We start from the raw sequence: 13,183 nt of genomic DNA, 5'->3' as shown, positions 1-13,183 counted from the left end.
AATACAACAATAATGAAATTCACTATTACTTAGGAATAATATTTTAATTCAGCTTTTCAGTGAAATTGAACCTGTGAAAATAATAACTGCTAAAAGCCTGAATTTCAAACAGAGAATTTGAATGTGTCACTAAATGAGATCAAAATTAAGAGCTTTTAGGTTGATCATTGAGATAATTTGACAATTCTTTAAATATATATTTTTAGTGTGGGGCAATAGATTTTTATAATAAAATTCATTATTTTTACTGAACTAAATATTCACAATTGAAATTGCTTCTCTTTCTTTTCTCTGTTGTCTCCCCCACCTTCATTTTTCAACCTAAACAATCATGAACATCAATTGAGGGCCATGATCCCACGGCTTTATCAGTATTGACCCAGATTATAACTGGCCAGGTTGGCTTTGTGGATGCTGAATTTTGCACAACTTGTGGTGAAAAGGGAGCTGATAAAAGATGCTCAATCTGTAAAACGGTAAGAACTTTCGCATTATTTAGCAAGAAGCATTTGGTTTGAGAGTTCTGAAGGAAAATAAGTATGTTAATGTAGATAAACAGGAAACAGATGCAGATTGTCAACCCTTCTTATCAAAGGGCTCAGACTCAAAATATTATTTATCTTTTACTTCCTATGGATGCTGCGTGACCTGCTGAGTTTCTCCAGCACAGTTGTATATTAGATATGTTAATACATCCTGTGATATGAATTTTGAGAATTATTTCTCAAGAATTGTTATATTAAACATTTCAACAGTTTCAAACATTTTAGCAGTCTTCCCCATCTCTTAATGGGTATACTTTATATTTCACTGAAAACCTACTTCTCAAGGTGATATACTGCAATCAAAACTGCCAGAAGATGCACTGGTTCACTCACAAAAAGATTTGTAAAAAACTGAAAGAAACAAGAGAAAAACAAGAATCCAAGGAAAAATTGAAGCAAAACGGTTAGTTTTCTGTTAAAATTCTACTTCATGCATTTTTCGTTTTAAAAGACGAATCACTCAATTTTCTTGTAATTGTGCTGCTATGAAGCTGACTCATTACAGATATGGTAATAGTCCAGAATATTTTCATGTTTTGTATTTCTTTCTAAGTGGCAAAGTGTATGTTCAGCAGTCCATGCAAGCCTAATCTTTATAATTCCCAATTAACGTGCAGAAAGTAAAACCCAAAGGCACATGCATTATTTCTGATTATGGTAATTTGTGAAATTATATGTTTTCGTCCCAGCTCCTACGTACTCATTTTGCATAAGTACACCATTTCTAACGGAGTCACAGTCACTTGCCCACCCCAACCGAAATGTCCCACCCATACTTGTCGCACCTGCTTGCATTTGGCCTATATCCCTGTAAAGCTCACCTATCCATGTATCCATCAAAATTTTTCTTAAACATTGCTATGGTACCTTCCTCCAGCAGCCTGTTCCATACTCTTCATTTTTTTTAAATGTTCTCCCTCTGATTCTGTTAAATCTCTCCCTCCTACTTTAAACCTATGCCCTCTGGTTATCAACTTTTTTTCTCCTCGACTAAAGGCAAAACTGTCTCTGCATTCACCTGATCTATTCCTCTCTTGATTTGGTGCACTTCTATCAGATCACCCCTCATCCTCCTGCACTCCAAGGAATAAAGTCCTGGCCTACTTAAGCTCTCCCAAAAGCTTAGGACTTCCAAGTCCTGGCAACATCCTCAAATCCTCTCTCTACCCTCTCCAGCTTGACAACCTCTTTCTTGTAGCATGGTGACCAAAACTGAATACAATGCTCCAAATGGGCCTCACCACATCTTATACAACTGCAACACAATCTTCCAACTACTATATTCGTATTCTGATAAAGGCCAATTTGCCAAAACCTTTGACCACTCTTATCACCTGTGATGCCACTTTCCAAAATACTGCGGACCTGTACTCCTGGATTCATCTGGTTTGTACCACTCTGCAGATTCCTACCATTCAATGTGTCAATCCTTCCCATATTTGACTTTACAAATGAAATATTTCATAGCTGTCCCATATATTCTTTTTTAAAAAAACTAAATCCTTTCAGTCTCCACCACCATCCCTGGCAAGGTATTCTAGGCACCCACAACTCTGCATATATATTAAAAAAAACTTTACCCCTGATGTGTCCCCTAAACTTCTCTCACTTCATTTTGTACTCAGGTCCTCTGGTGTTTGCTATTCCTTCTCTGGGAAACAGGTGCTGGCTGTCCACCCTATGCCTCTCATAATCTTGTAGACCTCTTAAGTCTCCTCTCATCCTTCTATGCTCCAAAGAAAAAAGTTTCAGCTCTGATAATCTTGCCTCATGAAGACTTATTTTCAAATCCAGGTAACATCCTGATAAATTTCCTCTGCACCCTCTCCATAGGTTCCACATCCTATGATGAAGTGACCAGAACTGAACACAATACTCCAGGTGTGGTCTCACTAGAGGTTTGCAGAGTTACAACATGACCTCTCTACTCCTGAATTTAATCCCCTATTAATGAATCCCAGCATCCCATAGGCCTTCTTAACTATCCTATCAACCTGTTTGGCAACATTGAGGGATGTATGGATTTGGACCCCAAGGTCCCTCTGTCCATCCATGTGACCATTAACGCTGTACTCAGCCTTCTGGTTTATCCTTCCAAAATGCATCCCCTCACACATCCTGATTGAACTCCATCTGCCACTTCACCAACCACCACCCACCCCCCCCCAAACTCTGCATCCTGTCTATATCCTATTGTAACCTACAACCTTCAACTCCATCCACAACTCCTCCAACCTTGATATCATCCGCAAACTTACCCATGCTTCTGCCTCTTCATCCAGGTCATTTACAAAAATCACGAAGAGCAGGGATCACAGAACAGATCCATGCACTACTCCACTAGTCACTGACCTCCAGGAAAAATGCTTTCCTTCCACTACTACTCTCTGCTTTCTGTCTGCAAGCCAATTTTCTATCCACACGGCCAAGGTACCATGGATCCCATTCCTTAAGACTTAAGGATGATTCTCTTGTGGGCGATCTTGTGAAATGCCTTACGGAAATCCATGTAGACCGCATCTACTGCCTCACCTTTATCAATTTCTTTTCAAAAAAATTAAGTGAGGCATAACCTTACTTTCACAAAGCTATTACAACTCTACTTGAGTAGACTGTACTTCTCCAAATGCTCACAGATCCTATCCTTAAGTATTCTCTCCAACAGTTTGTGCACAACTGACGTAAGACTATACTTCGCAGGATTTGTCCTATTACCTTTTTTTAAATAAGGGGACTACTTTTTCCATTTTCCAATCCTCTGGCACCTCCCCTGCTGCCAAGGAGGATTCAAAGATCATAGCCATTGCCCCAGCTATCTCTTCTCTCACTTTCCACAGCAACCTGGGGTATATCACGTCTGTCCTCGGGGACATGTCAATCTTAATGTTTTTAAGAATATCTAACACTTTCTATTCCTTAAGCTCAATATTTTCCAGCAGACAAACCTGTTCTATTTTGACATCACCCTGATTAAGGTTCTTTTCTCTTGTGAATACTGAAACAAAGCATTTATTTAGGACTCCCCAACCTCCTCCACCTCCAGGCACATGTTACCTCTTTATCCTTGACAGCGCCTCCTTCATTCTCGTCATCCTTCTGTTCTTCACATAAGCATAGAACACCTTGGGATTCTCCGTATTTCACATGCTTCTTTCGAGCTCTCCTAAGACCTTTCTTCAGCTCCTTCCTGGCTACAATATACTGCTCATGAGCCTTTCCTGCTTCCTATATCTAATATATACATCCTTCTTTCTCTTGACTAGCTATTTCACCTATTTTGTCAACCATCTTTTCCTTGTCTCAGGGGGACAAAACCTGTCCTGAAATCAGCACATGTGGTTCCTAAACTTCCACTACGTTAGTTCTTTGCTTTTTTCCTTGAACATCTGTTTCCATTTTACTCTCGCTAGTTCCTGCCTTATCCCATTGTAATTAGCCTTTCCCCAATTTTGTCTGCTTTTATCTTTTTCTGTAGCTGTGATAAAGCTCAGGGAATTGTGGTCACTCTCACCAAAATGCTCCCCCACTGAAATGTCTGATATCTGACCAGAATTAGATTTAGTATGGGCTCTCCTCTGTGTCAGGAATCCTTCTTGGACACACCTGACAAATTCAGCCCCATCTATCCCTTGCAGTAAGGAAGTGCCAGTCAATATTAGGGAAGTTGAAATCGCTCATTACTACCACCCTGTATTTCATGCACCATTTCTAAAATCTGCCTGCTTAACTGCTCCTTGGTGTCCCGAGGACTATTTGGGGACCTATAGACTACTCCCAGCATAGTGATTGCACCCTTCCTATTTCTGACTTCCACCCACACCAATTTAGTGGACACTCCCTCAACAGCCTCCTCTCTATAGCCATGATATATCCCTGACCAGTAATCCTACTCTGACCCCCCCCCACCATCTCCCATCCTATCCCTTTTAAAACACCTAAACCCCAGTACCTGCATCAGACAATCTTGCCCTTCCTCCAACCAAGACTCTATAACGACCACATCATAGTTCCACTTAAGTGATTCATGCTCTGTTCATTCTCTTTATTCTTATTACTCCTGACATTGAAATAGACGCATTTCAAACCCTCTAGCTGGCTTCGTTTATATTTTGTCCTGTGCCCGACCTTCCACACAGTCTCAGAACACATTGCATCATGCTTTTGACCTGCACTCACATTCTGGTTCCCACCCCTGCCAAACTAGTTTAAACTCTTGCCAACAGCTCTAGAAAACCTGGCCACCAGGATATTGGTTCAGGTGCAACCTGTCCTTTCTGTACAGGTCAGACCTTCCCTAGAAGAAATTCCAGTGATGCACAAATATAAACCCCTGCTTCCTGCACCAACCCTTCAGCCATACATTAACCTGTCATTTCCTATTCCTACTCTCAGTGGCACAGGCAGCAATCCCGAGATTACCACCCTTGAGGTCTTGCATTTTAATTCCCTTTATTCCCTCTTCAGGACCTCATGTGGACCACTACATCTGCTTGTTCACCTTCCCCTTCCAGTATGCTGTGAACTCGATCAGATATATCCCTGGTACCTGGGAGGCAACATACCATCCGGGAGCCTCAATCTCATTCACTGAACCTCCCATTCACTCTTCTAATGAATAAGTCCCCAATCATCATAGCTCTCCTCTTCTTCCGAGCCGATGGGCCAACCTCTGTGCCAGTGACATGACCACCACAACTTGTCCCTTGAAGTTTGTTTGTTCTCCCCCCCCCGCCCCCCACAGTATGCAAAACTGTTGTACTTATTGTTGAGAGGAATGGCCACAGGGGTGCTCTGCACTGTCTGCTTATTCTCCTTCCCTCTTCTAACAGTCATCCAGTTTCCTGCCTCCTGACTAACTTGGTCTCCCAGGAGCTGCAGCTGGATGCACCTCTTGCAAGTGTAGTCTTCAGGGATAATTGTGCTATCCCAGATTTCCCATGTCCTGCAATCAGAGCATTCCACTGCCCTGGCTGTCTCCATTTACTCTTTCTAATTTAAATACAAATATACAAATATCTTATCTGGCGTTACCTCACTGGGATCAAGCTTGTTTAGCCTCTGCTCACCATAACCTCGACAGCCAAACCCTCTCAAGTCCCACTCCTACACTGGGCCACTCTCTGGCCACTCCACTTGAGCAACACCTTTTTATTCATCTCTCCCCCTTACCTTTATTACTCATCCCACCAATCACCATTCTGTTTAACCCTTAACTTGCCCTCTGCTCACTGCATTCACCTCCTGCTGGTTCCCGACACTCGTAGCTCTCTCGAGTCCCTCGCTCCTCGCATTTCAGCGACAGTCCTGAAATTTCTCTGTATTAATTTCCATCAGCTATTCCTCTGCCCAACGGATCAAGATCCTGCTCCCATCTTTGGCGATTGTCTTTGCCATCTATGGTGCCAGACACTTTAGTGTCATCTGCAAAGTTGTAATCATGCCATGACTGTTTTTGCCTTGCAGATCATTTCAAATCTAACTAAGTAAATGCATTTTTTCCTTCATGGCTCTCATAGAAACAAAAGCAACCACCTCTGAAGCCAGTGTAAATGAGGCTGAAATTGTTCAAGACCTTGCAGAGTCCTCCAACCCTCCACTCCCAACCTATGATGATGACTCAAATTCTACAGGTCTCAGCAGTGGGGCTACAGCAGAAGGTAAAACGTCACAAGAAGGGAGCACAACAGAAGGAGAGGACATTTCTCCTGCAACAATGCACACAGCTGAAGAATAAATTGAATCAATGTAACCCTGGCTTTTTTCCAATGTCAGTGGCATATGAAACATAATCCAACATTTATCACCAAAGGTCATTGCTCCCACTCCTTAGATACAGTGAAAGACTCTATTCTGGTGGTTGTGCATCAAGTGAATTAGTTGCATTGATTGTGTATCCTAGCCTGTACTAAAGCTGCTTGCAATCCTGAAGAGACATTAAGCTAAGCAACAATGAGGTCAGCAAGATTTGCTCTCAAATGTACTTAACTCATTAACTACATCTGAAATAGGACCTTCCACTACTGAGAAATCCAAGTGATTTGATCTAATTTCTGGCCAATGCAATTCAAACTTTTTTTCAATAATATTTTAAAATGGATTCAACTGTATATGAAAAGTGAGTATGTCGTTATGCTGTACACTTAAGATAAAAATAGCCCAAATAATTTACACAGTAATAGTTTTCTTGTGACAAATGTTCAAGATTCTGAGATTTCGTAGTCCCAGTGTAAATGTTGGTTTCAGCAATTTTGAGCTGTTGTTAATGTTTCTGTTTTTAATGGGTTATTTTTCCACAGGGAAGACTTTCACAATTGTATTGAAAAAAAAAATCAACAGATTTTCGAAACTATTGTTCAAATGCATGTTAGTAATAAATGTGCAATTTTTGTTTGCATTTTTGGCTTCTTTTCCACTCTCCACCCTCCTATGCAGGCCAGAGGTAAAATTACTTCAAATAAAATGCCATTGATAAAATGTGTTTTCTGTCAAACACAGCTGGTACAATCACAATAATTCAAAGAATGTAACAAGAATTTAAATATCACTAAATATAAATTCACTCTGTAAGTAGCTCAATGAGTGATATTGTGGGCCCTCACCCACAGTGGAATTTTTTTTGCAGTGATATTTCTTTATTTTTGCTGCAAACCTATATATTCACCAATGTGCCTGTTCTGGACAAAATGTACTTTGCTTTCCTGCAGCAATACCATTGTTGAATTCTAAATTAAAATATTTAATAATGTCATTTTAACACAAGTAATTTCAGGTAAAATGGATATGTGAAACATTTTGAATTTTATAAGCACTTAATTTTTTTTTAAGTTTGTTGTATTTAAGCTTTGTTTTATCAATATTGAAGTACTTGCCAAACTTGCAGATTAACTGTAAAGGATAACATTTTTATCATTTTTACCATTAATTCTTCAAAAAGGAACAAAACTTGAGTAACTTTCTGCTAAGATCTTTTCCAAGATTTGCCAGAATCCAAGTTGTAGGGAATCTTCGTCTGTTTTGTTTTTCCTTTTTGCTCCAGGAAAATATGACCCTGGATTACTGAAAAGGAATTGCTTATTTTTTTTTTATTGCAGGGAACAGGTATTAACCTCCTTAAGAATTTGTCTGTCTTCGTCTCAATGTTTATTTTTTCAGTTAATTATATATTGTTAGTTGCTCTGCAAATAAACCAACATGTTATTAGCATGTTAGACATTGTAACATGTACCGTAACATTTAATGCTTACCATAGAGCATTTACCATATAATAATGGTTAGTGCAACGCTGTTACCCCGCCAGCGTTCGGACTGGGGTTCGAATCCCACAACTTCTGTCAGGAGTTTGTATGTTCTTCCCATGTCTGCGTGGGTCTTCCTCAGGGGCTCTAGTTTCCTCCCACCCTCCAAAATGTACCAGGGGATGTAGGTCAGTTGAGTGGCACAGGCTTGTGGGCCAAAAGGGCGTGTTACTGTGCATTTTAAAAAAATTAAATTAAAAAAAAATTAAAATTAATAAATTATAATATGCCATGTAAGTTTGTTCTGTGGTTAACTATTTAAAAATAAAAATAAAAATCTCAAACCGGCATTTTCGGCAAGCAATTAACCCATGACACTTGGTCAACTCAGATTTTGCTTATGGGCTCCACTCTTGCACTTGTTATGGAACCATATGAATGTTGTTCACCTTGACCATGTCCAGAAAGCTCATTTTAAATTTATTTAAATTTAGACATACAGCATGGTATTAGGCTAATTCAGCCCATGAGTCAGTGTCACTCAATTTATACCCAATTAATCTACAACCCTGGTATGTTTTGAATGGTGGGAGGAAACTAGAGCCTTCCAGGAAAACCCGTGCAGACATGGGGAGAATGTACAAACTCCTTACAGACAGTGCCGAATTAGAACCCTAGTCCCAATCGCTGGTGCTGTAAAAGCGTTGTGCTCGCAGCTAACAGCTACATCAACTGTGCTGCCCCTTGTTGACTGTGATCTTGAAGCTGAGCAGTGAGATACTAAGTTGTGCCAGACTTTTCAATGTGATTGAGCAAGATTTGTGCTAGATCAGTGGACAGATCTGAGGAAAAAAGTTTAGCTGACAGCAAAGATGGGATTTGAGTTTTCATATTTGTTGAAGTTTTTTAATAATTTTAGAGTTCATAAACACATCTCTGCTTGTGAAAACATTCAAAACTCATTGCAATGAATTAAGTAATTAAAATTGAAAAATGACTAAAGTCATTACCTAACAATATTTAAACACTAAATTGGCTTAAAACATTACTACTAACACAAGGTCATTAAAATATAAATTATTCTCTTCATATCTATGAGATTGAATGAAGGATCCATCAGGTGCCTTCTCATCTTAAATTCTGAAAAATGCTTTGTGGAGCTCAATCTGTAAGCTTGGAAGTGTTTGGCCTTCACATTTCCAACTTGTCAGTACTTATGAGTTTAAATACTGGCCAAGTCCAGATCCAAATCAGAAACTTCTGTTGGAAAACAGAGAATGTACAATAGTCTGGCTGATTCCCAATTTTAAATCTATTTGCAGAAAAAAGAATCTCTGGGTTGTTAGTGATGTCATGTATGTACTCTGACAATAAATCTGAAATCTATTTTTCTCTTGGCTTTGCATAACCTTAAAATCAAAAAATTGACAAGTGTCACCTTTTGATGAAAAGTAACAGGTCTCTGAAATACAGAATTTCAAACATTCACAACCTTCCTGAGTGTTCTTAAAATGGCCATCTCCATGCACTCAGACGGTAACCCTGCTATTTTTTGTTTCTTTCTGGTGAGGGGAAACCACATTTATGTCAGATTTTGATGCTTCATTAAAATTTAATTAACTCAGAAATGAACCAATCTTATTCTACTTCTCACAGTGAAAACTGCTCATCCGCAACAAAACAATTTAATTGACCTTCATTGTACTGCCTCTGACTGATCTCACCAAAGTCCTGCGCAAATGAAGCAAGACTTGCATATTTTGTCTCCCTTGCAATAAAAGCCTCCACATCATTTGCATGCCTAAGTATTTGTGTTTATTTTCAGTCTTGAATAGGATACCAAAGTTCATCAAAACTTAAACACTCATTAATTTCTTGATGTTTTAAAAGTTGTATTTTTCTATTCAGACACTATTTTCAGCCATGTTAAACCCCACTGATCAACTTCATCCCCACTTGACTTGTTGGTTCCGTAAAATGTAGTTTTCCATTTAATTTTGTCTTTTTTTTTTGCCATTTAATGATTGAAGTACTGACATTTTCTCTGAGATAAAGCAAATACTGATAAATAGTTTTGTGGTTTTTTTCTTTCTCTCTCTCCCCTTGTAGATGTGTACCATTTTCTCTAGAAATTAGCACCAAGCTACAATGTCAAATTTTAGTTAAACAATCGAAACTTTATTTAACTTGGACTGATTTCAAAAAGTGTTTGTAGAAGCAGTTAAACAAAATGTGGAAGGTAATGGTGTTGGAAACTTTTCTGAATCTTTCATTCCACAATTTTACCAGTAATCCTGGCTTTAATCCATTGTGCCCTTGTTACGATTCAAGATTTCTCATTTGGAATTAGTTGTTTCAAGCATTTTTTTGTACTTGCGCATTATCACTGTTTCATGCGCAGCAATATTTGAAAGTTGTAAAGTCCATGTTTTGATATGCTCTGCCAGGTTTCCCATTTTGTAATAAAACTTGATACAAACTATGTTTACTGCATTCATGATATGCCAGTAACATTGAAATTGTCTTTGCATTGAACAAGATAGTAAATGTGTTTCTTTTAATTGGATCCATCAGAATAGTTGCTGTAGTTTAAAAAAAAGGACATTTACTCATTTTGCAGGAGGCCACTGACCTCCTTGTGTCTTTTGAATCTTAAAAATAATTCCTACTTTTTATCATAGCCTTTCATTTTACTGCTTTCTAAGTTATCAAATCCATTTCTCACCATTCTTTCAAGGACTGCATTCTATATTTCGACATTGAATGAAAAGAAATCCAATCTCTGGTTGTTGTGCCAATCAACTTCTAATTGCTCTTGAAGTGAATGGATTGCTCGGCCATATCTGGAAACTTTTAAAAGTTGATTACTTTGCTTGGTCTGGTGTTGTGTACATAACAGACCAGGTTAAGAAGGCAGATTTCATCCCTGCAGAACTTCAATGGGTCAGGTGAGCTTTTATTTTAGTTTGTATTTTTTCTAAATGGAATTGAATTTAAATCACTCAGCAGTTAGGTTGAAATTTAAATGGTTTAGTCCAAGCCTCTGGATCATTAGAGAAACACAGTCAGTGCAGATTTTGGAATGAAATGCTAGGAGAACTCAGTGAATTGATAGCAACCATGGGTAGAAATGGGCAGTCAACATTTCAGGTCAAGACGCATTATTGTCAAGAGGAAGTTTTTTTAAGTGACTTATGAAAGCTAGAACTTCTCTCTGCTCAAGCCTTCAGTAACATGTCAATTGAATATTTTGTGGGCTGTTTATAATTCATGGTAATTCGCAATGGCCTGAAGCCACATTCAACACCAACAGGTGCATTGATGCTTCACTCTAAGGTTGTAAAATTCAGATATAGTTGATTTGATCAAAATATCAAAAGCATGCTGAGAATGCATGTGACGATTTGTTAAGATGTGAGTTCACCTGTTTTTTTTAATCATATGCTCCATTAAAATTTGGCTGCGGTGGTAGTAGATGGAGTGATTAGTGATGTTCCACGGGGATCTGTTTTGGAACCTGTACTGTGATTTTTTTTTAATGTCTTGGATAAAGAAGTGCAAGGGAAGGCCAGTAAGTTTTCTGATATAAAGGTAGGAGGTATTGTAGATCGCATCGTAGGTTACAACAGGATATTGACAGAATTCAGGCTTGAGCGAAGTGGCAGATGGTGTTCAATCCGGAACAGAGAGGTGATGCACTTTGGAATGTTGAATTTGGCAAGATTCCTAACAGCGTGGAGGATGTTGGAGTCAAGGCCCATCAATTCCTCAAGGTTGCTGTGCAAAATGATTAAGAAAGCAGATGGTGTGTTGGTCTTCATTGGTCAGAGGATTGAGTTTAAGAGCCTTGAGGTGATGTTGCAGCTCAAAATTCTGGTTAGATCACAATTAGAGTGTTGTGTTCAGTTCTGGTAACCTCATTATAGGAAGTATGAGGAAGCTTTAAAGAAGGTGCAGAGGAAATTTAACAGGGTGTTGCTGGGATTGGAGACCACATCTTGTGAAGAAAAGTTGACAAAGCTGGAGCATTTCTCTTTAGAGTGGTAGAAGAGAGGTGACAATGGAGGTGTATAAAATTAGGAGAGGCAATGGCCAATACTAGATGGCATCTGTTTCAGGTAACTGGACATCAGAGATTTTTATGTATACAGTGGGAGAAGGATACCTGGAATACATTGCTGGGGTGGTGGTGGAGCTGGTACAATAAAGATAAAGGTCCCATGATTGTCACGTAATACTACATTTAGAATGTAACATACATTAAATTCTTTAATTTTTGTTTACCATAAGGCCGACAGAGAGTCGCACTTTGTCCAGCGCCCCTTACAGAAACCTAAACACCTGGTTTTCCTAGGTATTCTCTCCTTCAAGTTCTGACCAGTCCTGAGTCTGCTTGGCTTCTGAGATCCGACAACCTCCGGCAGATTCAGCCTTTTAGGTGCAATAGAAACATTTAAAAGACTTGGATAAACATGGATGTAATAAAAATAGAGGGTTGTGGGCTGTGAGGCCGAGAAGGGTTACATTGCTGGTGGAATAGATTTATATAGGTCAACACATGGGCTGAAAGACCTGTTCTCTGCTATAACGTTACATATGACCAATTCTAGATTAATTTTTAAATGCCAAATTTACTCATCATCATTCTTTAAGGCTGTTTGATTTTGTTTTTTTCTTTATTTTTAAAGAAAACAGTAAATTGAGAAAATGCATAATTTAGCAAGTTTAAGATAATTGTGGAAATATTGCCTTATGGTTTTCCAGTTTTAAGGACATGGATTAGATTAAGATTAGAATTGAAAACACTACTAAACATATTTGTTTTGTAACATCCAGCAGGTCAGGGAAGATTGCTGGAATAATGGTCCAGGTTTGGTTCTCTAACTATTGAAATGCCAATTCGAATGAGCAAAACTGACTGCAGCCCCTGGTGCCCTTGCAGTAAAATCTATATATCGTTATTAATGTACTCCAAAAGAGATGTTTAAAAACACCCCTTTCAAGAATCTGTGGCAAACACTTAGCTTCCTGGGAATTGCAGGCTGACATTTTAAGTGACCAAGGAGAGTTTGGGGTGTGATTGAGAATCATAGTCCCCATAGTGGTAGCACACAAGCCCAGCATGAATAATAGAGAAAAGTCTGCTGTCTCAAACCATCCACACACCTCACTGAACATCACCTGCTGCATGTGTCAAGAGTATGTACAGAATTGGAGTCCTTGAACCTAAGGGACTTAGAGGAAAATTGAAAAAATTCTTTGCACTTCTGTCCAGATAATTTAGTAATATGAGACTAATGCAATGTGTGAAAGTTTATATTCACATCTGACCAGTAAGTTTTTGTTGCAGTTATCTATTTCCAAAAAGGGTTCAAAAATTGCAACCTTGCAGCTGGACTACCA

General features: G+C 38.8%; 1 protein-coding gene across 4 annotated transcripts in view; it reads left to right on the top strand.

Moving 5' to 3' along the window:
* The window catches only part of ankmy2a (ankyrin repeat and MYND domain containing 2a), a 61,424-nt gene extending 51,162 nt beyond the window's left edge, over positions 1–10,262 (top strand). For 2 of the 4 annotated variants that reach the window (XM_069913771.1, XM_069913772.1), the window contains exons 8-11: positions 348–476; positions 831–948; positions 2,379–2,426; positions 6,062–10,262. In XM_069913771.1, the coding sequence (XP_069769872.1) occupies positions 348–476; positions 831–948; positions 2,379–2,426; positions 6,062–6,279 (513 nt within the window). In that variant the 3' untranslated portion in view covers positions 6,280–10,262. Of the gene's footprint in view, positions 1–347; positions 477–830; positions 949–2,378; positions 2,444–6,061 lie in introns of all 4 variants that reach the window. The other 2 variants (XM_069913774.1, XM_069913773.1) reach the window with 2 other exon arrangements.
* Positions 10,263–13,183: the final 2,921 nt, after the last annotated feature.

Source organism: Narcine bancroftii, chromosome 1 (assembly GCF_036971445.1).
Source record: "Narcine bancroftii isolate sNarBan1 chromosome 1, sNarBan1.hap1, whole genome shotgun sequence".
In the NCBI taxonomy this organism is placed as follows: Eukaryota; Metazoa; Chordata; class Chondrichthyes; order Torpediniformes; family Narcinidae; genus Narcine; species Narcine bancroftii.
The sequence above is the reverse complement of the archived record's forward strand: the minus strand, read 5'-3'. Positions and strand labels throughout refer to the sequence as shown.